Source organism: Vicugna pacos, chromosome 4 (assembly GCF_048564905.1).
Source record: "Vicugna pacos chromosome 4, VicPac4, whole genome shotgun sequence".
In the NCBI taxonomy this organism is placed as follows: domain Eukaryota; kingdom Metazoa; phylum Chordata; class Mammalia; order Artiodactyla; family Camelidae; genus Vicugna; species Vicugna pacos.
The window spans coordinates 57044662-57072385 of record NC_132990.1 but is presented as its reverse complement, the minus strand read 5'-3'; the positions used below and the strand labels follow the sequence as shown (position 1 = coordinate 57072385).

At 38.1% G+C, this 27724-nt stretch overlaps 1 protein-coding gene across 1 annotated transcript in view; it reads right to left on the bottom strand.

Moving 5' to 3' along the window:
• The window catches only part of RAD23B (RAD23 homolog B, nucleotide excision repair protein), a 43163-nt gene extending 17216 nt beyond the window's left edge, over positions 1-25947 (bottom strand). Inside the window, exons 1-5 of the mRNA XM_072959874.1 lie at positions 25475-25947; positions 11340-11421; positions 8435-8514; positions 5309-5577; positions 284-339 (exon numbers count right to left, since the gene is read on the bottom strand). Coding sequence (XP_072815975.1) covers positions 284-339; positions 5309-5577; positions 8435-8514; positions 11340-11421; positions 25475-25540 — 553 coding nt within the window. The 5' untranslated portion in view covers positions 25541-25947. The remainder of the gene's footprint in view (positions 1-283; positions 340-5308; positions 5578-8434; positions 8515-11339; positions 11422-25474) is intronic.
• Positions 25948-27724: the final 1777 nt, after the last annotated feature.

The window sequence follows — 27724 nt, the reverse complement described above, 5'->3', positions numbered from 1 at the left end:
AAACTTTGTTAATATCTCATTTGAAATCCACATCTGGAAAACAGAAAATTATCTGCTTTAAAGAAAAAAGTCTAATAGTAACTTAACTCTAATAGTACAATTTAAAGGATTCAATAAACAAAATTTTAATTTATAGTCTTTAGTAACATTAATTGAATTATCTAAATCACTTAGCAGCTTGATTATAAGCAAATATAAATGAACACACTTTCATGATCTAGAAAAATGAAACTTAAACATTCTCCCTGTCTCTCATAAGGTTATTTACAATGTGGATACTTACCAAGTGCACTTGTTGCATCTTCAAAAAGGTTTGACCGAGAAGAATCTCCTGATGTGCTGGTAAAAGGTTTTTAGAAAATCATGTATCAGAAAGTATGTCAAATTTAAAGTTTAGTAACTGTCCTATTTGTAAAGAGATTCTTTGACTTTAATTAAAAGTAAAAGTCTGGCTACAGTATTTAAAAAGGTGTCCAGATTAAACCGCAAAGCTTTATCCATAACATTAATCACTTGGGAAGAATTTTCAATCTTAATATTCATTCTGTCCTGCAAATCCATCATTTTAAACGTCAAAAGACATAAAATAACATCCTTACAGATAGTTTAACATTTAAGGAATGCAAGCAAGATAGTAGTCAACTATTTCCCTGAAAGAATTTACAAGAAAACTTAAATAATCTAAAATTAAGTCACAGTCCTATACATGATAAACAGCACATGTAGAAACTGCATTCGACTGGAAAGGCCTGGAGGTCTTTATAGTGGAATTTCAGTTAGATCTCATAGGTAAGTTTTCAACAGAGAAGCTACAAGAAGGCATTCAGGTCAAGGAACATGACAAACAAAAAATGCAGAGGTGGGATAAACCCAAATTATAACCAAGTTTTAAATCAGTTTAAAAGGACTAAGTTTCTGTTGGGCAATTGCAGAAGATGAGTTTGGAAAAACAAGGAAAACACAAACAAGATAATGAAAGACCATAAAGAGAAGGCCAAAGAAAAATAAAGTTTACAGAAGTGTAAAGATTGCAGTTAGCAGTTTAGATTAAAACATACATAACACAAAAAACACATATGCCTCTGTCCCAAGTTTACAAAAGAAACGCAGTAGATTTCCGTTCTCAGAAAACCCTACAACATGGCAAAAGCAATGAAATGAAAAAAATACCAAAGTTTGAATGCATAAATTACTTTTCAAGCTACAGATTCTTCATCAATACAGTGAAATCAACAATGGTACCCATGTATCCCCGAGTACTGTGGGTAGGTAAAGTGCTTATTAACAAAGTGCCTGGCCCTGTAACACTCAACATGATCGTTTTGATTAAAACAATCCTTTGGTATAATTTTTAAAGTATCTTCATTAACTAGATAGTAAAACTACTGTGTAGAAGCCAAAATTTCAAAAAGAACTATATACTACAGCTCTGTATTTTACATATAGGAAAACAAGTTTTCCTGCCCAAGGCCCCTACCCAGAGACAACCACCACTATCAGTTTCTTGTGTCTTGCTCTTGTGTGTTTCAACAATTACTGCATGCCAGCAGAGCCACAACTGCCTCCATTTCTCCCACAGACGCACAGTATTCTATTTAATTGACCAAATCAAACCATTATTAAGAAATGTTTAGTTTGGTTTCCCAACCTTGAAATTTTCTGTCGTCAAATTTATTAATCCTTCCTTTTATAACTTTTTGGGTCAAGATGATTTTCCCCATGCTCTCCTCTAGTTTATGGTTTCACTTTTACATTAAATCTTTATCCATCTAGAATTTATTTTCCTAAGTGTGAGATATGTGATCCATATTTTTACCTCCAGATGGCTAGACATTTATCCCAACAGCACTTTTCCCACAGTGGTCTGAAATTACATCTTTATCTTATATTAAGTCCTAGTATGTATTTTGGTCTGTTTCTAGACTATTTTACCAAGCAGTCTTTCTGGTAAGAGCCATTTTAAATTGCTGAAATCATTACTATGTATAATTCATTTTACTATCTGGTAGAATCAGTCCCCTTCATTACAGTTCTTTTATAGAACAATCTGCGCTATTTTTGCACATTGCTTAAAAATTTCTTTTGAAACATTACAGATTAAACTGAGATACTGTTTAACCACCATTCTTCAATCTGGATTCTGTCTCACCAGTTCTCCCCTCCCCATCCACAGAAGAAACTACTTTATCAGTTAGCGTGCTGTCCCTTTGCTGTTTTTCTACACATTAATATGCTTGCCCACAGAAAATATGCAATGTTAGGTAGCTTTTGTTTGGTTTACAGTTATTGTCTATATGACTCAGCAATCTGCTGCTTTTTTCACCTGATAACAAAGTCTCGAAACCAAATTCATTTAATATGCATATACACTGCATACTTTAACTGGCCAGTAGTATTGGATATCAGAATTTCTCAATCTTTAGGAAGCTTCAGAGCTTCACCAACCAGAAAGAGAAAGAAAAATATATGAGATCGCTCATACGTGGAAATCTAAACAAAACAAAACAAAACAAAAACCATAAATACAAAACAGAAACAGACTCATAGGCAAAGAACACAAACTTGTGGTTGCCAAGGGGGAAGGGGGTGGGAAGGGATAGATTGCGAGCTCAAAAATTTGTAGATACTGACAGGCATATGTAGAATAGATAAACAAGATTATGTTGTATAGCACAGGGAAATATATACAAGATCTTGTGGTAGCTCACAGTGAGAAAAATATGACAATGAATATATGTATGTTCATGTACAACTGAAAAATTGTGCTCTACACTGGAATTTGACACAACATTGTAAAATGACTATAACTCAATAAAAAGATGTTTATTAAAAAAAAAAAGAGCTTCACCAAGAGAGCTTGTTAAACTATAGACTTCTGGGACCCACCCCCAGATAATTCTGATTTAGAGGTCTGGGGTGGAGCCTAAGAACTAATTTCAAAAACTCCCAATGACACTGATGCTGCCTACTGACTACCATGCTAAGAATAGCACAGATCTCTAACACAAACAAACCACAAGTCAAGTCATTCCCTTACTATTGGATATTTGGGTTGGTTCCAATTTGTCCTTAATTACAAATACAGTCCTTGTGCACAAGTGCAATTTCTCTATGGCAGATATCAACAAGCGGAATTTTCATTGTTTTAACAGGTGGTTTCTAAAGAACAAAACTGACCTAAAGAAACAAATCCCTAGCAATGAAATGTCAGGCCAGTGCTGGCAGACAAACTTTCTGACACCCCTCAGATTTGTAACAGCATACCTCTTGATAATTATCTCACCGAGTCCTGGGCTTTGCAGGACACTAAATGTTTTACGGCACAAATGTCGGGACTAAGGTACTTGAACAGCTGGCTTTCTGAGCTCCTCTCATCTTTCCCCTTCTGTGCTCTCCCTTCTCTGAGGTGTATAATTTTGGGAAATAAGAGTAAATGGTTGGTGTACAAAGCCCAAGTAAGTAAGCAACTCTGGAGCCTACTTTTCTGACCATCAACTCCTTTATGCAACATCTTTAGGTCTGAAAAGGTGATCCTGACTCTTGAGAATAGGGAAATAAAACTGTATTTCCAGGAAGAAATAAAAAGAATAGAGACAATAAAGAAATATGAATTGATGATATTAGCACATTAAAATGTATTGATCAATCCGGAAATTCTCACACCATGAGCCTTTTAAAAGGAGCTTAAAGCAATTAAGAAAATGATACTGTACTGATTCAAAAACATATTTAATTAAATTTACAATGTTTGAATGATTTGGAAAACCAATCTGTTAAACACGTATGTTCCCTACCATATACAGAACAGATGTAATAGCCTTTTGATGCAATAGCCTGACTCTGGGTAGTCTCCCACTAGGTAAGTGTTGAAAGCAATCTAGCTGTATATGGGAGAGGTTATGGGGTTTCAGAATGCCTAAAGCAAAGTGCAGCAGATTTGGGAAAATATTTTACTACCTGAATCTGTACTCTCCTTTTAGGGAATCAATTCCTTTAAAACAGACCCGATTACCAAAGGGAAAGAAGGTGGAGGATAAATTTTGAGTTTGGGATTAACATACACACACACTACTATATACAAAACAGATAAACAACAAGGACCTATTGTACAGCACAGGGAACTGTACCAAATATCTTGTAATAATCTATAATGGAAAAGATTCTGAATAACAGTAGAGATCTATACGTAAAACAAACCAAAAAAACATGCCCAAGCGAGCAATGAACCAGTGACTCAGACCCCACCCAACCTGGCTGCCCGGGTTGGACACAGAAACCACACTCAAAGGCAGAATATTAAAACGAAGGATCACGACTAAATTTCTTATGATCATTGTATTTATCACAGACAGCCTTCCATGTTTCCACCTGCTACATGGTTTTCCATTGTGTCTGGTTCTGATTCAAGGACTCTACTGCCACTGAGGCCCTGAGTTGCACCGAAGTCACAAAATACAAGGAGAGATCCAGGGCCAGTGCACACTGGACATAATACAACGTGTGCTCTCAGACAAAGGAGAAATTGCTTCGTACGATTTCCAGCCAAGAGAACTGAGACACTGGCTATTTTATTAATCACTGGGGAAAAAAATTCTTTGCCACAAACTACTCAATAATCCCAGCTGCCAACTTCCCACAAGAATTTATTTCTTGCTCCCAAAATATCCCAGGACTTTTTCTTTTGTTCTAAAAGATCTAAACGGGCAAAAACTCAAATTTCTTCACAAGCTCACCTCTATGAGATAGGTCCTACTGTCATCCACATTTGACAGATGAGAGGAAAAAAATCCAAAGATGTTAATTACTTTTCTAAGTTTAAGCCCTAACAAATGTCAGACCCAGACACAGTATTATGTAGCAAGTGGGAAAATTTACTGACATGGAAGTATGTTTATGATATATGTGACAATAATCAGAAAGAATACAGATCACATATAAATAATGACTGGGGGAGATGTCAAGTCATTTATAATACGTCAAGTTATAATATAATGTCAGGTTATTCTATAATTCGTTTTGGTCATTTGTATTTCCTAACTTGTCTACAGAAAATGAATAATGACTTTGACCCTTTTTTCCCTCCCCCAACCTTGGGGGATAAAAAACAATTTAGAATATATAAATCCAGTTATGGAAATTAAAACAGACATAAGCATACTATTTCAGTCAGGGTTCAAAGTATAGAAAAAAATTTAACACAGCAGATTGAAAGTTAGTTTGATCAAAGCAATAAGCAAAATAAATACACACATGAAGTTCTTGTTATGAATATATTCTGAGATACAATTTCCTAGAATCCAGTTCTTACCTATCAGTTGATGTTGGACTAGTAGCCACTGGTGTTTCTGCTGGCTTTTCTGCAGGTTTCTCTTGTTTCGTTGCACTAGCAGGTGCAGGTTCAGAGGATGTCGTCGTTGTTGCTGGAGTGATGGATGCAGGTGTGGGAGGAGGAGCCAAAGCAGGGGCAGGGGTTGGCGCCTGAGCCCCAGCTGGTGCTGTGGAGGAGCTAACTGTGGTAGTGGTGGCAGAATTCGACTGCTGAGTTGTAGCTGCTGCTGGTGTTGTTACTGCTTTGGGCTAAACACATCACAAAACAAAATAACGCATTTTCATAAAATGTTTTATTACTTGATCTCTGGATGCTACAAACAAAAATAACACTAATACAATCTTGTAACTTGAGAATAATTTTGTAAGGTGACAAAAATAGATGATGAATATTAGCAATGAGTCACTGTGTTACTCTTTCAAAGCTGATGAGAGCGCATATATAAAACCTTAACCATTAATCTTAATTAGCCTGAGCCAATGGTTTCAATCAAGCTAATATGAAAAAGAATCAAAAGCCAATATTGTAAAATATACAGGATATGTATCCAAAAAAAAATCACATAATTTTCCCCAAACTTTACAATTCCTTGGTTATAACTTCAAACCAAGTTTCTTGGTTATAATTTTGAAGTATTTATTGTCACTTGAAAGCATTACCAAAATAACTTTCTTGAAATGGAAGTATAAATGGAAGTACGGTTAATGAACACGCCAAATATTCTGCTGTGTTTCAGAAGAGGGAGGAAAATCCCAATACTGACTATAAACCAAGAGTTGTAAGTACAAAGAGGTTAACATAACTTTTGAGATGTGTATGTAGTTAAACAAAGGCCAAATAAAGTTATAACCACACGCTCTGCACTTTCTGAACTAAAGCAGAGCCATAAACATTACCAAGCAAAAAGCAATTACATATGTGTAAAAATCATACTATATGAGTTTTATTCTCCTAAAGCCTATCAATGTTCACTACCTGTTTAACTTATACTTTTCCTAAGGAGAAAATGTAAATGTTTTGATGGAAGATGGGGTTAAAATTCAACATAATTTGCCCCAAGTATAAATTAACAAACTGTAAATGTAATGAGTGGATTTGTGTCTTGCTCAATTTGAGCTAGTACAGAGTGTATTGGAACAAAGTGCCTAGTGCAAGGTAGGGGGATGGAACTCTAAAAATATGCGTAGCATTCACTCCCTCCTTGGCTTATATAAGAGTCTAACATTTGGCTCTGTAATTTTAACTGTCAATATAATACTCTGCAAATTACTAATGTTCTATAATTCCAACTAGATAAAAATGTAATTTAAATGCATGATGCCCATTTTAATATTTGTCTTAAGATTATCCGTGATCAATATAATATTGTAATATACCATGTCCTCAAGGTCTCTGTTGCCACAAAGAGCTATTTAAGCCTCATTTTAAATAGTACCAAACCCATCTGCTTTTCAAAGTTCCTCTGCTTACTTCTGATACTAATTTTTCCTAGCTCTTCTTTGTAATAAGGTAATTTCTCATTGCTTCTATCATGTTTAATTGTAGCAGTCTTCCCCTTCTAATGGCTGGCTCTCAAATGCATACACCTATTCTGAGACCTATCCTGCTTACCTTTTAGTTATGTTCTTAATAGTCAAGGTTACTATAATACTAAAGGAAATAAGACCATAACAAATACATACCCAGATGTATAGCTAAATTTTCCACTATGTTCTAGACAAAGAAATATTATTCAGCCCTAAAAAGGACAGAAATTCTGGCACATGCTACAATGTGGAAGAACCTTGAAGACATTATGCTAAGGGAAAATAGCAAGTCATAAAAGGACAAATACTTTAAGATTCCACTTACATGAGGAACACAAGAGTAGTCAAAATCATACACAGAAAGTAGAATGGTGGTGTCAGGGGCTGGGGGATGGGAGAAATGGGTAGTTACTATTTTAACTGGGATAGTTTCCATTTGGGAAAATGAAAAAAGTTCTGGCGATAAACGGTGGTGATTACATTAACAATGTGAATGTACTTAATGCCACTGAACTGTACACTAAAAACTGTTAAACTGGTATATTTTGTGTTATGTATCTTATCACTATTTTGAAAAAACTAGAGACAAAGTTTCCTCATATGATTCTGTTCTTCTATATTTAAAGTTTAACATTTATCAAATATGTGCTTAAATACAGTAAAATCAATACGGTTCTTAATGGATTAAAAGTTTTTAAATCCAACATATGCAAACTGGCTGATTTTTTCCCTCACTACAAAATATGAAGTAATTAAAGCTTATTTGTTCAACTCTATTTTCTATTGCTTATCTCAATTATTTTGAGACTTCAAAAAAAATCCACATTTATTCTACTTTCAGTCTTTGATAAACTGGTTCCAATTACCTAGTTAAAGTTATTTTCAGTCCTAAAAGTAACACTGTTCTCAGATTATTAGGATTTTAGAATTTAGGATTATAATTCAGTCCTAAAAATTAATGTCATGAGTACTACCATTCCTTTATTTGTCATCACTCTCCACTGGATGTTTATGTATCTTTAAACAAGTATACAAATAAAATGAAATCCTGAAAGAATCTATTATTTGCTTTAGAGAAAAACTTTGACTTTTATAAAATGTACCAAATATATTTCAGTCCAATAGTCACAAAAAAGTTCCTGTTTAAAACTTTCTCACAATAATTACTCCATCATTCCCCCTTAGCTGCCTTTTCCTTTTTTAGTCTAAAAATCTACCCCATTAACTAAGAAATATCACCAAAATTATTAGTCTATATGCCTCTTCTGCCTTGAGGCATTTATCAAGTAGAGCACATCAAGTCCCTTTAAGGTGCTCTTCAAAACCTAGTAACTTTTTAACATGACATTTCACATATTCATTGCTTTGATGTATTTAAAAGTATGCTCAAACTACAAATATATTAAATTATTAACTTTATGGTTGACCCAAAGTAAACTGTTAAAACCTTTAATAACAATTAAGTGCATCCAATATGGATGTGTATAAACTATTTTCACTTTAAAGTGTAAAGGGAAGACTTGAGATTTTTTTTAAAACTCACATGCATAAAGACAGACAGAATGAGGCTGAAACTTACTTTTGTCACCATAACCACCACAAAGTTTTTCTCATCGATTTTATATTCTTTTAGAGCAGTATCATCATTGAGGATTTTCCCTAGTACATTAAGGAAAAAAACATATTATTGCAGGCAGAGTGACCTTTGCCTTATCTGTAACTGAGGTTAAAACAATCACCAACATCAATTCTATCAATCAAAACTTTTCCCAAAGAAAACATTAACCAATTAGCCAAAATAAAGATAAACATAAATGGATACATGATTAGTGAAGAAGCCTAAGCATTTGACTAAGATATCAAACACATACACTGTATGTAGATAACCCAATCCCAAGCAATTCTTAAAAATTATTAATTATAGTAAAAAGACTTGCTGGGTAAGGAAACATTAAGGTCCTGAGAAAGGGGAGATCATGAAGACAAATAAAATCCAATACTGAGATGGCTCAAGGATCCCCAGGGGATAACCTATAATCCTTCTTGATGGAAGGAGAAAAGAACAAACTTCCTACTCCCACAAATACTGGATATCTGCAAAACAGAAATACTCCACTGCTATAAAAGGTACTCTCATAACGGCTTCATACACAGAAACGACAAGATGATAATAGAACTGAGTAAGGCACAAGAAGTGTTTAAGAGTCTGGTCTTGCAGAAGGTCAAATGTGAGGCCAGGATTCCTTCAGGTTTCCTTTTCCTTTAATTTAGCTTTTCATCAAAAAAAATTACTAAATCAAAAGCTGCAAGCATTAAGACAGAAAGGTCTCTACCTTATACAGGAATGAGAAAACAGGCCAAGACTAGGAACCAGCAATTCTACTTTTATGTCTGCCACTAACTCCCTGTACCTCTTCAGGCTTCTGATTCCTGATCACAGGGCTAGTGTTTCCTCTAAACCACCTTAGTTAAGAAAATACTACAAAATCTCTACCTAGGAAGAGACAAGAATCCAAGGGCAATTCAAGGTCCACCTTACTGACATCTACAATGACAGTGTTCAGCATTTCTTTTGAAGGACCAAAAAAAAAAAAAAAAAAAAAAAAGAATTTCCTGCACAAAATTAGCGTATCAAGTCTATTTTTAACATACATTTCCCTGGTTACTACTGAGGCTAGTTAAATTTGCAACTTCTTATTTATATCCTTTGTTGCTTTTTAATTGGATCATCCTCTCATTGATTCGTAAGAGCTCTTTATATGATCTGAATAGTAATCTTTTCTTGTTACTTATTTATTGTGTCTTTTGACATATAAGGCTTTCTATATTCTTCAGTCAATTTTGGTATTTTATTTAAAAAACCAGATAAACTGAAATTTTAATCTTACAGAAATGATTCCAAGTACATTAATAAACATAATCAGTACAAATGGTTTCACTTCAATAGATTAAAAAAGATGCTCAGATTGATTAAAAATACAAAAGCCAGAGAAGGAACAGTCTCTTCAACAAATAGTGCTGGGAAAACTGGAGGAACAAACACAGACAATGAAAGTGGACCTCTATTTTGCACCACTCACAAAAATTAACTTGAAATAGATCAAAGACAAATACAAGGTCTGATACCATAAATCTCCTGGAAGCAAACATAGGGAAGAGATCATCAATATTGGTCTTGGCAATAATTTGGGGGGCATGATGCAAAAAGCACACACAAAAAAATCAACAAATGGGACTACATCGAACTCAAAAGCAAAAGAAACAATTAAAATGAAAAAAAAAAACTACAGAATGGGAAATGTTTGCAAATCATCTATCAGATATGAGGTTAATATCTCCAAAATATATAATGAACTCAGTCAACTCAGTAATAAAAAAACCAAACAACCTGAAAAGATAATCATCATCACTGATCATCAGGGAAATACAAACCAAAACAACAATGAGATATTACCTCACACCTATTAGAATGGCCATCATCAAGAAGACAAAGGGGGATGCTGAGGTTGTGGTGAAAAAAGATTCCTTATGCACTGTTGGTGGGGATGTAAAGTGGTCCAACCACTATGGAGAATATAGAGGATCCTCAAAAAACTAAAAATGGATCTACCATACAATTCAGCAATTCCACTTTGGGGTATATACCCAAAGGAAATGAAAACAGGATTTTGGAAAGACATATGCACTTTCATGTCTACAGCAGCAATATTCATAATAGCCAAGATATGAAAACAACTCGTGTGCCCATCAATGGATGAATGAATAAAAAGAAGTAACCCATATATACAGTATTTTTCAGCCACAAAAAAGAAGATATCCTCCCATCTTCAACAACAAAGATGGACATTGAGAACATTATGCTGAGTGAGGTAAGTCAAATATTGTATATCACTTATATGTGGAATCCTTAAAGAAGTTAAACTTGTGAAAAACAGAGTATTTTAACTTGGTGGTTACCAAGGATTTGGGGCATCGGGGAGGCAAGAGTGATGGTGTTTAAGGGTACAAACTTGTAATGGGTAGTAAATAAGCCACAGAGATCCAATGCACAATATAATGAATAATATTGCACCACAATACTGTCCAATAATAATGTAATGTGATAAATACTGCTACATTGTCAATCATGTCACAATCTATAAATGTTAAAAGAGTAACACCTTACACTTACAGAATGTCACATATGAAAGTGATTCAATAAAAAATTTTCAATTAGAAAAAAACCAGAGACAGCTATATAATACTTAAAAAAGATAAAATAAGCAAAACTCTCTATCATTAGATAGAGAAATACATAAAGCAAATGTGAATAGAGGACTAAATTTTAATAACATATTCAAATGACTGCTTATTCACTGCTTTTATCTGTACAATGTTTCTGACAGAATTTGCAATGCTACAATTCATTAAGATGGCAATTCCTACAACTAAAATATCACAGTGAGCAAGAAAATGATATATTAATTTCTGTATGTAATTCATACCTGCATAAATTAATTTTTGACCTGCCACAGGAAAGGCATCTTTCCCTTTTTCAGATTCTATCTTCTCTTTCAGTGCTTTCACCTAGAGGAAAATAAAATTTTTTTGAAAAAGTCTAAACAACAAACGACAATTCAGAATCTGAATAAATGATGTAAGGTAAAACTTTTAACACATATTACTAATGCTTTCAAAAACTTCAAAGATGTCCTTTAAATATTATACCAAAAAGACTCATTATTAATAACCCATATTATTAGGTATGATAGATATAAACTTTGTTATATCACTATCTGTTATATATACATACTTTAAAACAAAACCTTTACCAGTCAACTTTTATTCAAAGTAAAGGTTTCAACAGCATAAAGTTTTGATTCTCATTATAAAGTTTGTGGGCTCATTTCCCAGAGTAAGAAAGCAAAGAAAAGCCCTCTAATCTAAAAGGTCTAAGAAATAAAATGGTCTCATCTACAATAATAACAAAGGTTAAATGAGGATGTTAAGAGGCAAATTACTCACTTTAAAAGCAGTTAATGTTTCATTATAATCACCTGAGGGGGCTTTACAAAGATTAATTTTAAAGCATAATTTCTGAGGGTAGGGTCTGGACATAAGTATTTTTTAAAAGCTTTACACTAGGTTCCAAAATTCAGCCAAGGCTAAGAACCACTGTATTCCTTAAATGATCTGGAACAAGTAGCCTAGTTTTTCTCAGCATCAGTCTCATCTATAAACTAAGAGGGCCTGGAATAGACAATCTTTATGGTCTTTCTGATTCCTAAGGATACATGACAACAGGCTCATTATTAAGTATTTGGAAAATAAGTCTAATCAATTTCTGAAGTAGGGTGGCACAGGAGTAAAAAAGGCAAGGAAACATAATGGAACTAAATTTCATTACTTTAAAGGCCCAAGAATCACGGAGGGAAACTTCATTGCCTTCAATTTCCCAGAATACTTCTGAAAATTGTCTAAGTTGATACTTCTGAGCTTTAAGTGGAAAACTTAACAGAACAGGGATACAAAGGGAGGTTCCTCCCCAAATCACACTGCTACTATTAAGTAGTAGCTGAAACCCAAAACCAGCTCTCTGACTCCAAGCTTTAGAGCAGAGTATTTTACAGATGCCTCATAAATCACCCCTGCAGTATACTGACCTTTCTGCAGTTAGTCAGTACCATCACTGCTATTCTGATGTTCCCCAAAGTAGAAATCCATCACAAGAATCTCAACCCACTATATAAAGGTGGGGAATAAAACATACTACCTAAATTTTAAAGCAACCTTTAAAGACCATCCAGTTAAGCCCCTGTGTTGCTACAGGATGCTAAGACCTAGAGCATGATTCTTAAGGTGTGATCCAGGGAGTCCCAGAGGTTCTCAGGACCCTGGTAGGTGGTCTGCAAGAGCTAAAGACATCGTCTTTTTTCCCACCCCCATTTTCTCACAAGTATACAGCTGTGTCTTCCAGAGGCATGTGGTACCACGAAAGACTGAATGCAGAAGCAGCTGAGACTCCAGTTATTCTATTAAGTCAAGCATGAAAGAGATTTGAAAAACAAGTGTCAGTCTTCTCGATGCTTTTTGTTATTGTTGTTTACACACAAAAAATTAATTGTAACACTTAATGGATTTATTATTTTTAAATAAACAAGTAACTTCCCAGTTTAAATTTCTAATACAGTAAATAACAACAAATATAAGTATATACACAAGTTATTTTGGAGCCCTCAATAATTTTTAAATGTGAAAGGGTCTTGAAAACGAAAGTTTGAGAACTGCTATCTTACATGCTAAATGGACTGCTCAGAGTCAAATGAGTGGTGGCAGAGCAAGGTGAGAGCATTCTGTGGTGAATGATAAGCTTCTGTTTACATCTTTTTGTTTAGAGAGGGAGAAGAGATGCAAATATTTGTATGTGATTGCTGGGTGAAAATCACAAATGAATTACAGACCACATGCGTCACTATGAGTGAATCCAGTTCTCAGAACATAACACAGTGATTTAGCACATAGCAGGTGCTCAATTATCTCTTGCTAAATGACTAAGTTAATAATAGTATAGAAATATGTGACAAAAAAAGGAAATTAAGAAAAAATACATGAAGAAAAAGGTAAAAGAAATAAAATTTTAAAAATAAGCAAGAATCTCAGTTCTTAGCAGGTCAGGATGAGTAGGCAATTTAGATAGGCCTAATTATATATGGGCTTTTCTATCCTACAGGGACTATATTTTTATTTCCAAGACCCACAGCACAGATATTTTTAAAGTTTAGACTATTTCACTATTTTCAAAAACCTAAATAAGTAAATAAAACGCACACTCTAACTTTGTATATCAAAATGGAGGGACTCAAAAAACAAAAATCTTTGTAAGTTAAGGAAAGTAGGACAAATAACAAAAAAAAACCTCCAATCATTTACTACTAAACAACACTGGCTTCAAAGAAATCAAAACTGTGGTTAAATATTAAGAACAAAACAATGAGAACTCTACACACATCAACATCTACACGATGTGGCTAAGAAAGTACTCATGAACTAACACTAAACGTGCTTATCATTAAACACAGATCAAAATTGACAAACTAAATAGACGATTCAAATAAACAAGCCAAATACCAAAAGGAAAAATGCAAATAAAGTAAACTGAGAGAAATGGTAGGAAACGGTTCTTGTACCAAAAGGAAACTGGACAAATGACAGGGGCAGGCAACTCAATAACACAACCAATAAAAAGAAAAGCTCAACCTCGTTAGTAACCAAAAGCACAAATTTTAATGTCAGACATTAATCCAGTAGACCATCATACAGGAAAAGACTGGAAAAATTTCTGGTGTTAAGTGTGAAGAGATACAGGATGAAGAATGGGAGTATCAAATGACAAAACGTTTTGTGGGCAATATGCCAAAATGCCTCAACTTTTTTTTTTTTTTTTTTTTTGGCAGAGGGACATTCAACCCAGCAAAACCACCTTGGGTAATGAATCAAAGAAAATATGTGAATCAGACTTTGGAACCAGGTTCACTGACCTGTTCAAAACTCTGGCATTGTTCCTTAACCTCAGCCCAACGATCTTTACTTCCAAACCACTTAAGTCATCTACACACCGTCATTCAGGACACAGGCTGAATCTCATCAACCCCAACTGCTCTGTGAAATTATAAGTAAGTACAGATCTCACTCCCACCAGCTCTCTCAGTAACTGCTCGCCACACCTGGTCTTGCATCTCACTACCATTCTGGTCCCTGGGGCCTGACTCTGACTTTGATCCTTACTGTCAGCTCTGTGCAGCTTAGACAATGCCACTACTTCTATCACTTTCTTCACATCCCAGACTCCTTTGTCTTTCTGCTGCTCCCACCAGGCAAAATTCCGTATCTAGACCAACACAACTGAATTTATTTGTCAGTACTCAACATAAAATTTACTTTAACCCCTCTGTGGTGTCACACTCTTCTACCTCATTAGCTAACACGTCTCATCTTTAATATCTAACCAACTACCTACCCACATTTATATTCAGACTTCTACATGCTGTTGGAGAAAAGGAAAGATATCCTCAATCTTTTCTTTCTCCTGGCTAGCCCTCTCCTCCATTATCCAAGAGCCTGCACTCTCCTCTAAATCTGATCTCAACACTACCCTTCTCCCCACAGATGACCATTTTCTACTTCATGCAAGACACAGAAGACATCCCCAGAACGCACCTCTAATCTTCTGCCACCAAAATGACACACACTTTTTTGCATCCAGACCCACCTAATCTCAATCCTCTTCCAACCCATTATTAAATGACAGGTATCTCTCTCCTCAAACCGGATTCCTGCTCTCCCTCTAGTGTTCTCCAGTACCTTGCTAGATTCATTATGTTCCCTAACCCGGCCCTGGCTTTATTTTCAACCTCTCCCTCAAAGTCAGTTCATTTCCATTCACACTTAAAGAGACCCAATTCTCTATCATCTTAAAAACAAAACCAAACCCCTTCATAATCCATCTCCTGCTAGCTATGCTTTCCTCGCCATAGTTTCAAGCAAATTTTCAAAAAATTAACTACACATTGTCTTTACTTACTCATAACCCCACACTTAATGCAACAGTCCTGATAAACCGAAGCATGGATTTTTGTTCTCCATTTGCTGCTTATTTTCTGTGGTAGTGCTACTCCCACAATCCCATTAAGACTGTTCTTATCAGTCTTAATGGAATTAAGAATTCAGCACCAGCAGACAATTCTCAGCCCTTCCCTATTTTACCTGACCTCTCTGTCACACCTGAGTACTGACCTGTCTCTCCTTTTCACACTTTGACTTCCATAACACTAAACTCGTCCAGTTTTCCTCCTATCTCTTTGTTCACTCCTTTGTGAAATCCTCTTTAGCCAGCTCCTTAAGTGTTACTAAGACTTATGCCCAACACTGCCTTTTCCTCTAAATAAACTTCCAGGATAATCCATCTCACTTACCCCCAGTTTTAAAAACCATTCAGATGTCATCTGTACTTCTAAGCCCAGCTCTCTCCTGACCTTCTGTTTTGCATATTCAACTCTACTTGACACCTTCGCTGGACATCCCATAGGCATTTCAACCATAATGTATTCGCTGAAGGATGGTTTCTAGACTAGTTTGTCTAAATCTTCCCTGGCCCAATCAAATTGAGCACACTTTAAAACAACTTATAAAGAAATGTCTTCCTTCTGGATGTCGCAAAGAAGGGAAAGGTGGCAATTCTGCACACAGTCTCTCTTGGAAAGGTTACGTCCAGCAACCGATGTAGTTATGACTCCTCTCTAACTGTGCTGAGTCCCGTGCCACTGCTTCCAATGAGTCATCTCAACAGGATGGACCTAAAACTGAGCACTACAGTCCCAATAAATAACGAGGCTTCTCCAAGCTAATAAACAAGAAGCAGGAACTAAACTATCGTTTGCTGCTAATTTCCTCCTAGATAAAGAGAGTTTATCAATGACTAACTAGACACAAAGCATGGCTAACACTCAAAAAAAAATTTTTTTTCTAGCCACATACTTCTATAAAATTACACACTTTAAAAGAAAAACATAGTTGACATTCAATATTAAACATAGTTGACAGGGCTTTTATTTTTTCCCCCAAAAAGGAGACAATCACAATAGTCTATTAAATAAAAGTTCCAACACAAAAACAGATGAACTATCCTTTTTCATCCCATTCCCTTGGGAGGTATTTGTTTCTTCCTTCTCTTATACTCCACACATTAAATCATTCATCTAGTGGCTCTAACTTACTGTCTAACTACTTCCCTGTGTGAACACCATACTGCACCCCAGGGCACTACCCTTGTTCAAGCCAACCACCATTAATCATTGTTTCCACTCAAGGAATTTAAGTTGCATGTTTCAGATATAAAAATAACATCTTTTAAATTATATCTCCATAGTGTTATGATGTTTTGCACATAAGTCTTTTTACACATCACTTTTGCATAAGATTTCTGGGACTTCTGCTAGCTGATCAGGTTAGCAACTGAATATTCATATAATGACCCAGCTTCCTCAATGCTACAGCATATTTTCCTTATTACTGTTATAGCTCGTGGCTGCTATGTACTTACCATGTGCTAGGCAGTGTACAAAGAGCTTCACAATACTTAACTCATTTATTCCATGCTAGATCTCTACTGGAATCCTGGCTATTTGCTCAGATGGAAGTTGGTATTTGAGAATAACAAACACCGTTGGTATTAGTGAGCACTGATGCAGGTATTTTTGAGGCAATCTGCCAGCCTCTGATCAAGTAACTCCATATCTAGGAATCAATGCTAAAGAGATGCTTGCAAATACATCAAAGATGCGTGAACAAAATATGTGCACTGCACAACTGCTTGTAATGCTGAAAACCCTAAAACATCCATCAATGGTGAAGTGGAAAAATACGTTACTGTTCATGCACTCATTTGAATACTTATGTAATACAAGAAGAATGGTGACTATGTATGAAAGGTATTCACTGAAAGCATGCACATATAATGACTGAATGAAATATTTACAATTATCTTTAAGAGACAAAAGCTAGTTGCTAAGCAATTGATTTTTAAAAACATACTGTTGTGATTATACACTACATGTATATATTTAAAAAAACGGCTAGCAGCATATACAGTCCAGAGTGGTTACTTAGACCAGGGGTCTAAAAGCCTTTCACTTTTTTACTTTATACACTTTATTTACTATAACAAGCCTGCATTATTTTAGTAATTTCAGGGAAAACAAATAGTTAAAAGACGAACCCTCCCCACTGCTTATTAATATTACAAAAGAATATACTGAATTTAAGAGATTTAATTATAAAAGAAAATTCTGGACAGTAGCTCTAATATTACACAGCCTTTTGGCAATTAACCATTAGCAAAAGGAAAGAGAAACCCAAATCCAAATATGTTTACAAAATGATTTCATACATTTACGCTAAGGGAAAAGCCTTTTCCTTTTTGGTTCCTTGGGTGGTATCCTTCCATCTGAGAAACTGGTGCAGGAACCAAGGAATATTTCCTAAATCTCTCTCCCAAAGTAGGTTTCTGCTAATTCTAAAAACAGAGTTGATTATGAAGATGTCAGCTGAGTTCAGAGTAACAGGAAAAATCTCCCCACTGGACCCAAGGAATGAAAAAAAATGTAACACAAGAGATTATTTTTTACTGAAACAATAACTGAGGCCACAGGATTAATAACGTGTGGCTAGACAGTAAACAAAGGCAACCAATTCTCAATCAGGGTTAGGACACAAAAGGCTACTAAATATAATTTGAAATCCAGAATCCATTTTTTTCATAGAAACTTGGTATTTAGCCTCCTAAGCCTACCTATTTATGCCAATTTAATCTATCCTATTATAAAACATACTCCAAACAGTATGGTTTCAACAAGATCAAAACCAACGGAAATTACCAAGTTACTTGTAAATTTTAAAGCTTCTATGTAGGCAGAGAGTGGATCTAATGTACTATCAAAAAGCCACCTACCTAAGTCAACCAGAAGTGTGTGGAGGAGAGGGCAGAGGGAGTGCCAAGCAATAATTTTTATCTACCTGTTGAAGCATCTAGGACCTGTTCTTACATACTAGTCATTCATTTGTAGCTGGTCTACTTCCTCTGCTGGAATAAGTATACGTAATGTTTAAAGGGTTTATAAACTTCCTTTCTTTGTAAAATTAGTTCTGAGACACTACACAACGAATTTGTTTATTCAAACGTATAGGGAACAAACATTCTGATGTCCTTTGGTAGGATTCACTGTGCTATGGCAGGCTTAAATATAGCAAATTTCTTTCCAAAAGCAACAGAAACTTGACACGTTATCTTTCAAATAATCTCAATCTCCAAGCTAAAAATGGCAGAACACTGCTCTGAACACTATTGGAAGTTTCTGATTACATAAAGCTGAGAAAATGGGAAGGATGTCTCATTCACACAAATCTTCTCTAAAAAAAGGATAGTGAAAACATTGATCAAAATAATTGGAAAACTGATGAAAACAGGATTTGCTAAAAATTCATAGATTTCTGATTTCACAATTCATTACAATTTTTTCAGATCCATGAACTCATCTGATTTTCACATCAACTCTATGAGGAAGGCACATAAATTATTATTACTCCCAATTTACTAATAAGAAAAGAGACTTAAGTACTATGCTCAAGAACACAGGGCAACTACGAAGTGGGAGAAAGCTCTCCTGTAGTTTAGGAATAGTATGCTGTATTTGAAAGAGAGCAAGATGTTCAAAAAAGGAAACAGACTCAAGAGCTCCTCTTAAGTTTTGCTGTAAGAGTAGGGAAATGTGGCAGTAGCCAAATGTGGAGATGAGGGAGGGTTTTATTAAGATGGGGAAAATGTATGGATACTCTAGATGGGAAAAATCAATGATGCAGAAAAGGAGCGCTGATGGAGTGATATCCTTCATAAATGACAGAGTATAGGACCCTGCGGAAAGGTGGAGAAACTGGCTTTAGATTGTACCATCCACAAGACATAGCTATCTCACAATAAAAAGAGGCTGGCAGGTAGGTAGCTCTGGTGGGACTCTGTAAAAGGTCTGCCCCAACTGTTTCTATATTCTCAATAAAATCTAAAATGTAGAGTCATCAGCTGAAAACAAAAAGAGGCGATGCTATGAAATCTGCCTATGACAGCTGGAAGAGTGAATGGACTAGTGAAATGTATGACTGTCAGGCAGTATGAAGGGCCTGATTATGATCACTGTTCACAAGTTTAAGTGAGACAAGTCAAGGCAGCTATGTGTTCACCTTTTAGCTGCACAGGTGCAAGCACAAAGAGCTGAATTTAATCATATTTGGGATTTTCCAAGAACAATGTTGTGAGAGTGGAACCATGCTGCCAAGCACTGCCACAGCTCCAAGCATGCTATGTATATTATCTCAAACTCATACAACCTTCAGAACAATCCTGTAAGGCTAGTACTTCCAGTGGCAGTACCCTAATTTTACAGATAAGGAAATAGGTACAAAACTAGGTAACTCACCCAAGGTCACATCACACAGCAAATGCTACAGCCAGGGTTGAAACTTAGGCAGTCTGGCTCAAGAGATATGCTATACTGACCCTTGCAAAGGAGTGATTATAATCACTGACTATTTTAACTGGGCAAAAGTAGAAGCAATAACACGAGAGGAGGGTCAGTGAAAAGAAGTATGGATGAAATGGATTATAAATCTCATTAGAAATGGTATTAGAGAGAAGTTAAAGTGGGATACTAACAACAGATTACTGTGGATAGAGAGGAAGAGCTACAGTGAATGGTACTGATAAGAGCTAGCTACTAGTCATGCGTCTGAATAATTGAAGGACAGCAGAAGGAAAAATCACTGAGTAAGAGATCAAGTAATAGAATGGTCACGGTATAGGCAAGAGCATCATTCAGACTTGGAAACCATCAAGGCCATTGACTCTGCGACCCCAGGCAAGTTACTAATCATGCTGGTCTGCATTTCTTCTTTTTAAAACATACACTATTCCCTATTTTTTCACAATTCTGGTGTGTGTCTTCTTAACAATGTCCACCACATGCTGCGTTGCTCAGAATTATTGCGATTATTCTCAAAATGTTTTTAACCCACAGCTAAAGGCGCTACATCAGGAAAAACGACATCAAGGATAATTAACAATATACGGACACAGCTACTTATCTCTACTTTCTCATTTCCATTTATTCCTCAGTCCACTCAGATCTAACTTCCAGCCCCACCACTCGATGGAGACTACTCATGAGGGTCACTAAAGACCTCCAAGTTGTCAAAACCAAATCATGTCTCTTCATTTCTCAAGCAGTAGACACATTTAATCCTTTCCTCTGCTTCAAAAGATTTTTTCTTCTCTTGGATACTTCGCACCTCAAAGGCTGCTCCTTGATTGACTTACTCACTCTCCACACGTTAGATCTCCCAGGTTTCAGCCCTAAGCCTGATTCCATTATAGTCTCACTGAGTTTCATTTAGGCATCAGCGCTCAATTTTCTCAAGGAATGAACACTGAAAAAGACTGTGAGATGATCTCATCCAGTCCCATGGATTGAGGTCAAATATATAGGCTGCCTATTGTCTTATCTCTAACTCCAGCCCAAATTTCCCTCTGGAACCTAAATTCATAAAGAATCTCCTTGTCATCTCCGTGTCAGTGTTTCATAGGCATCTTAAGTCCTGAGTTCCCACCCCAGCCGCCGAACCTGCTCCTCTCCCATCCCTCCACATCTCAGGAAAGAACACAAGCACTCACACAAGTTATACAATCAAAATCTATGTTTAACCTTTGGTTTCTCAATTTTCCCCACACCAACCCATCAAAAAATTCTCTCAACCCTCCCCTCCCAACATATCTCAAATCCTTCCACCTCTTTGTATCCCTATCCCTATCTTCCTGCTCAAAGCGTCATTCCTTAAAAACTACCGCACTAACTGTGGTCTCCATGCTTTCACGCTTGCTCATCCTGCTATCTGTTCTCCAAACTGCAGTCCAAGTAACCTTTTCAAATCATGAAAGAAATCATTTTTTCTCCTCCACTTAAAAGTCCCCAAAGGCTTCCTATTACACCTTGAAAACCCTCCACTTATCACAAAGCCCTCCAAGTCCTGGCCCCTTGCCTAACTCTCTATTCTCTTACCTCTCTTCCCCCTCACCTACTAGATCAGCAATACAGACCTTTTTTGATTCCCAAAACACAGTCTTAAAGGTCTTTCCCTACAGAAAATCTCTCCCCATCTCTGAGTGCTTATCATTATTCAGATCTCAGTTTAAATGTCACCTTATTTAGAAAGGCCTTCTGTGACTAGTTACTTTAAAAGTAGCCACCCAGTCATGCACTATCACATTACCTCACCCTATTTCAATTCTCTACGTAAGTCACCATTATCTGGCTTTTAAAATTTGTTTTTTGATTTCTTTCACTACTATGTATGCACCACTGACAGCAAGACCTATTATTTTTTACTAAGTATTCAACAAATATGAAATAAATGAATCAACATGCAAACACTGAGGGATCACTGACCTGACAGTTCACCAAAACAATGTATTTAATTCATTCAAAAGATCTTTATTAAATACCGATCGCGTGCAACGTACAGAAACAGCAGAAATCTGCCAGAAATCATACCAGATTTCTTACGTAATTCCTGTATTTTGTTTTACCAGTATGCCAAGAAACCTTAATTTGACCTCTGTGGTAGTGTTTTAATACATTTACTACTTAATGTTTTAATAATCTAGGAAACTTCCATAGTAGGGAACTATCTCCAGCACAACTATATTAAAATACAATAAACCTCAATAGGAACAATTTGCTAGTAAATGATGGCTAGCAAATACAATGCACTCAAGCAGTATTCTATAGCATAACCACCATTATACAAATAAACCACAAAGGGAGGTAGTTCTTTGCAGATTACTATATAGCACACTAAATATACCATCTATAGTAACTGCAACTATCGCATCTTTACAACTCTTACCAAAAACTTCCAATGTGTACACAATTTCGATGTCACTTATAATTACATTTCAGCTTGTGCATTTAAAGTCTCATCGCAAACTTACTGTTAGGTTTTTCCCCACTTCCTTTATAGGAGGAGATATATTACTACTGTAATAAAAGACTGTTTTGTAATGATTAACACCAAAGGCAGTGCATGGTAATGGTCAAGTAAGGGGTACAGAACAACCAATCAATGTTAAAAATGTTTCACTCATTAAGAAAACAGGTGGGGAGGAAGACTTTCAAGTCTCAAAAACTCAAGCAAATACAAATACCTTAAAAAAACAAATGCTCTTGCTTCTTCCACTCTGTACATCTCCTACTCTATAGCCACTGACCAAGCTAATACTGTCAATAAGGCTCCCAAGGAGATCCAGACACATCCCCCACGGCCCTATACTCCTCCCATCCTGCCAATCAGAGCTCACTGAACATTTACTTGTTCAGCAAATGAATCACTCCCATGATCCTTCTCTCTCAGTCCTCTCTTTCACTTATTTTAGCTCCTGCTCATCTCAAGCTCACAAGTGTTTCTGTATCGGCCATTTCAAATCACTTAAGTTTCCTTAGTTCTTTCTACGTAAAAATAAAACTTTTGAGCTGGCAAAATAGAGGTTTTAAAGACTAAAATCTGTTCATTTTATGTGGATCTCCCTACAAGTCTCACTAAAGTCCTTATTTTTCCCTTTTATTTTAGTTCTATTTTTAATACCCTTGGTCATCTAGTTTTCACAAATTATAAACAGGACACTTACAGTCTCCCTTTATTTGTATGATTTTCATTGCTTCTTATTGGAATTCTACTCTCAAATACTATACCAAAAATATTAACTTAGAAATTATTATGAGGATGGAATTAAAATAGTTGTTTTTCCCATTTCTGAAATTTAGGTCCAGTAAAATAAAAACCTACAAGTCATTTTAATGTAAATGTCGTACATCTCAATGAAATGCTTTCAATTCTTACCCCATACTAACAATGCTAGTTTTTATATTTATATAAACAGCAACAAAATTATATTCAGACAAATAGCAACAAAAAGCTGAAGAACTCTGTAACAACCAAGCTTTCTGAAAATATACTTCTAAAACTTTACAATTCATGTAACTTAGTAAATCCCCTTGGAAATAAACTGGAAAACAGCAAATACAGTTAATCGGTACAATACTGGCTGTAAGACAGCAAATGCATAAAATGTCTAAAGAGCTATACAAATCTTATAGAACATAAATATTTCAGTGGAGCTGTAGAAAGTTAGTACATAACTTCAGTAAACCCACAGATGCTCACAAACAAAAAAATCCTTTAGGTTTCAATGATTCTGGGATTGTTAATATAAGCCGGTAAAGTTTCTGCCGCATCAATATTTATCACTATAAAAAAATCAAAGTCAAACAGACATTTTACGAAAATTTTTCTCTGAAAACATTAAACAGCTACATTTTAACTTTCCCCCTTTAACTTACAAGCATACACTAAGCAGTAAAGGAATATTCAGGAAGAATTTGATTTCTGTTAATAATAATAATTCACAGGGTGTTGTCAGTTACTTCTGAGGACACTGAATTCCTCATCTATAATTATCTCCTGCACGTTTACAAACTTACCACACAGCATACTTATACATATAAGTAAATATCTTGAACTAAAATCATTTTGTGCAACAATTCCAAAAAGGTTGGAACAATGCTTTTTAAATAATTAAAAATGTAGAAAACTTTAGGTTTAAATGATACAGGTAAAACACTGTATCTTCACTCAAAGGTATCCATTGATTAATAATCAATTCCATTTATTGACCACCAATTAAATACTACTTAATCTTAACAGCAAATAAATTAGAGCCACTAATGGGGGTTCAGGTTTATTTAATTAACACCAATGACCCGCCTCCATCTCTACCAAAAATAAACTATTTTTTTCAAAAATACAGATGGGCAGAAAGTTGTTGCTTTAAACAAAGCATTATGACAACCTTAACGATGTACAGAATCACAATTCCAGAACATAGGCAGTAAGTTTACACTGAACGCATTTTTAGATCTTGGCTTAAAGTTGTACTGATTTCAACATAGTGGCTTTTTGCAGGCACGAACACAGAAGACGACATGAGGATTATTAACATGTGAACTTTCGAGGTGGTTCAAGAGTTTAGAGAAGAGAGTCAAAGTTTTTATTTTCTTTTTTCTCTCCTGAAATGCAATTATTTGGGGGGTGGGAGGAGGGTGCAGGGTTTCAACTCCTACAATTTCAAGAGTTCCAAGACAGAGGCCCCATCAGTCTGGAGTTGAATTTGAGCCTGGATTTGAAGGGTTGTAATCCAACAATCTTCACCACCGAAGAGGCCTCAAAGTGCAATCTAGATATGGGTGTGGGTTCGGTGGCGGGAGAATTGCAGCGAAACGATTCAAGATATATGCAAATAGAAGGGTTACCAATTCTGCGGGGAAGGGAGCAAAGAACGCATTTTCACCACCCTTCACCACTCACCTCTTGCTCTGCGGCAGACGGAACCTGATATCTTTTTTTTTTTAAGGCTCATTATCTCGGATTACCACCTCCTAGACCTTAGCGCCGGACCAGATCCACGCAGGAGTCGTGGCGACGCCTACATCTCCCTCCCCCACCTGTGCACCCACACCAGAGAGCCCGGCTCCACCGCCCAGGCGGCCCTGACCTCCCCTCCCCCTTTGGCCCCACTGCCGAGAGCGTCCAGGCCGAGGTCTCCTGTACCCGCGGGCGTGTGCTCCACGCCATCTGCCACCAAGTCTTCGGCGTCCGGCCACCGCTTCCCCTCACCCCTGCCACAAAGCCCACAGCCAACTCCAAAGGGTCGGGTTGGCCGCACGCCCGCCGGGACCCCGGGCCCTGCCCGCGCCCGGAACCCGCAGGCCTCACCCCGCGCCCGGGGCCCGAACCCCCCCGCTCGCCAAGCCCTCCCGGGTGCACCCGTGGCTCTCCCCGCTCGGGCTCGCCGCCGGCCCTGCTCGGAGCTGAGACCGGGGCCTCGCGCACGGCCCGGTCGCGCAGCCCGCTGCTAAGGCCTGGCGGGCTCCTGGCGCGGCCGCCCCCGCCCCGTCCCGGGCCCCGCGCTCCCTGCCGCTCTTACCGTCTCCTCCGGGTCGATGTCGATCTTGAAGGTCTGCTGCTGGAGGGTCTTCAGAGTGACCTGCATGGTGCCGCCGCGCAGCTCCGCTGCCGGGCCTGCTCCGGGTGCTGGCCGCTGGGCGGGGTCTGTGGCCTGGCGGGGCCCCGGGGTCGCCCGCGCTCCTCGCGCACTCAGGAGGAAGGCAGTGGGGGTGGGGGCTTGTCACATTCGCCCTGCAGAGCGGCCTCTCGTCCAGCCCTGGCCCCGGGCCGCGCCGCTGCCTCCGCGACTACGGCCTTCCTCGCGAGCTCGGGCCGCCGTGCTTCCTCACGCGCCTGGCGCCAGCCACTGAGTCTGCAGGAGGCGAGAGGAGCTCTACGAGACAAGCAGAGAATCCGCTAGCTCACCACAGACTGGTAGCCGCCATCATCGTGACTAGCCGAGACGCGCCCCCTCCCCCACCCAAAAAACCTGGGGGATGGGGCCGGACTGCGGAGCGCGCAGGCGTACGGTGCGGCGAGGCTGTGCGCAGGCGCAGCCAAGAACTCCGCCCCGGAATTGGGGCGGGGCGGTTTACGGCTCTGGAATGTCGGCGGCCTGGATCGCGCGTGCGCAGGCGCAGTCAGTGGGCGTCTCGAAGGCTCTCGGGGCATCCTCGTCGCCTTCTCCCGCCGGCTGCCGCCGCCGGTCCGCCTACGTCCAGACTCCGCCCGGTTGTCCGAGTTGCGCAATCCGTAGCCGGGGAAGCGCTACGTGGAGACCGGTCTAAGTGGATGCCGAGCCCTGAAGCTGGGGAACTAGAGGGCGGTAGGTCGGGGCGGGGTTTAAGTGTAGCCACTGGAGTAGCCACAGTAGTAGGCCGGCGCTTCCAGGGCGCTTGCGGTGTGGCTGAGCCCTTATGGTGGAGATTGACTCTTTCATCCTGAGAGCAGTGACTCCAGCGCCGACTGTCTTGGTGAACCTTGGGCCTAAATACAAGGACCGAATTAGGAGGTCAAGTTATATCACTTCCCTGGGCAGCGCGTCCACTGGTTCCTCACGTCACCCAGAGTAAAAGTCAAAGTTCTTACTACTGGGTACACAGCCCCTGCCTCTCACGTCTTACTCTCACGGCTTGCTCTGGGCGCTGTTGGTGGATGTTAGGCAAATGCTTTCACTTGCAGGCCTACCTTTGCGCTTGCTGTTTCCGCTCCCGAGTCTTTCCCCAGATACCTGGGTGGCTCACTGTCCCACTTCCTTCAAATCTTTGCTCACATGTCGCCTTCTCAGGAAGGTCTACCCTGGATACCTGGCCTAAAACAGCAACTTCCCTAGCTCCGTTACGCAGTTGTTTTTTTCTGTAGCATTTATCACCTTTAATTACCATATAATACACGTATTTATTGAGTTTATTATCTTTCCCCCTTCTCCTCTAAACCACAGACAGGCTGCACACAGGCACGAATTTTGTGTCACCAGGGGCACCCCCAGCACCAATAAACATGCCTGGCAATATTTGTGGAGTGGGAAAGTGTACTTTAGGTTCCTCATCAGTAAGATGGGGCAAATATTAGCCTTCAACGCCATTGATTATTGGAGAGGGGTGTTGAGTAACACGTGGAAAATCTTAGTACCAGGAACATAGTAAGCAGTCCATAACTAGATAGCTATTTGTATTATACCCATTCACAGATAAGAAAACTTCAGTATAGAGATGATGAGTAATGCACCTGGAGTCTCCCACCTGGTAAGCGGCAGGTCCAGAATTTCTACCCAAGCAGAATGATTCCAGAGCCTGTCCTCCAAGGTATCTGGCTATTCTGCCTCTTGATACGGTGCCGTGCTGCACATTTGACTTAAAGTAGTTCAATTATAAAGTTACCATTAGGTTACCAGCTGTGTGACTAATTGCAAATTACCTTTCAGGACCAGCATTCTCACTGACTGGTCTTCCATAGGTTCTAGGAGCTCAGATGTAATTTTTCCATGGAACTTTGCCTGACCAGTCTCCCTCTCCACTAACCTGGTATTGCCCCATCCACAGCACACATCTCCCTGTTCTGTAATTCATTATCTAACCTTCTGCCCTCTGTCTTCCTGTTATCACCAGGTGATATCATCTTGCCCCTTGTTTTGGAATACCTCCAGTCTGACCTCTCCCCTTAGCTATAGTTAGCCAATTGCCTACACAGTGTCGTCACTTGAAATATATAATAAGCCTCTGAAATTATAACAGAGCAAAGCAGAACCATTGATTCCCTGTGGATCTCCCTTACCCCTGAAATCTGCTCC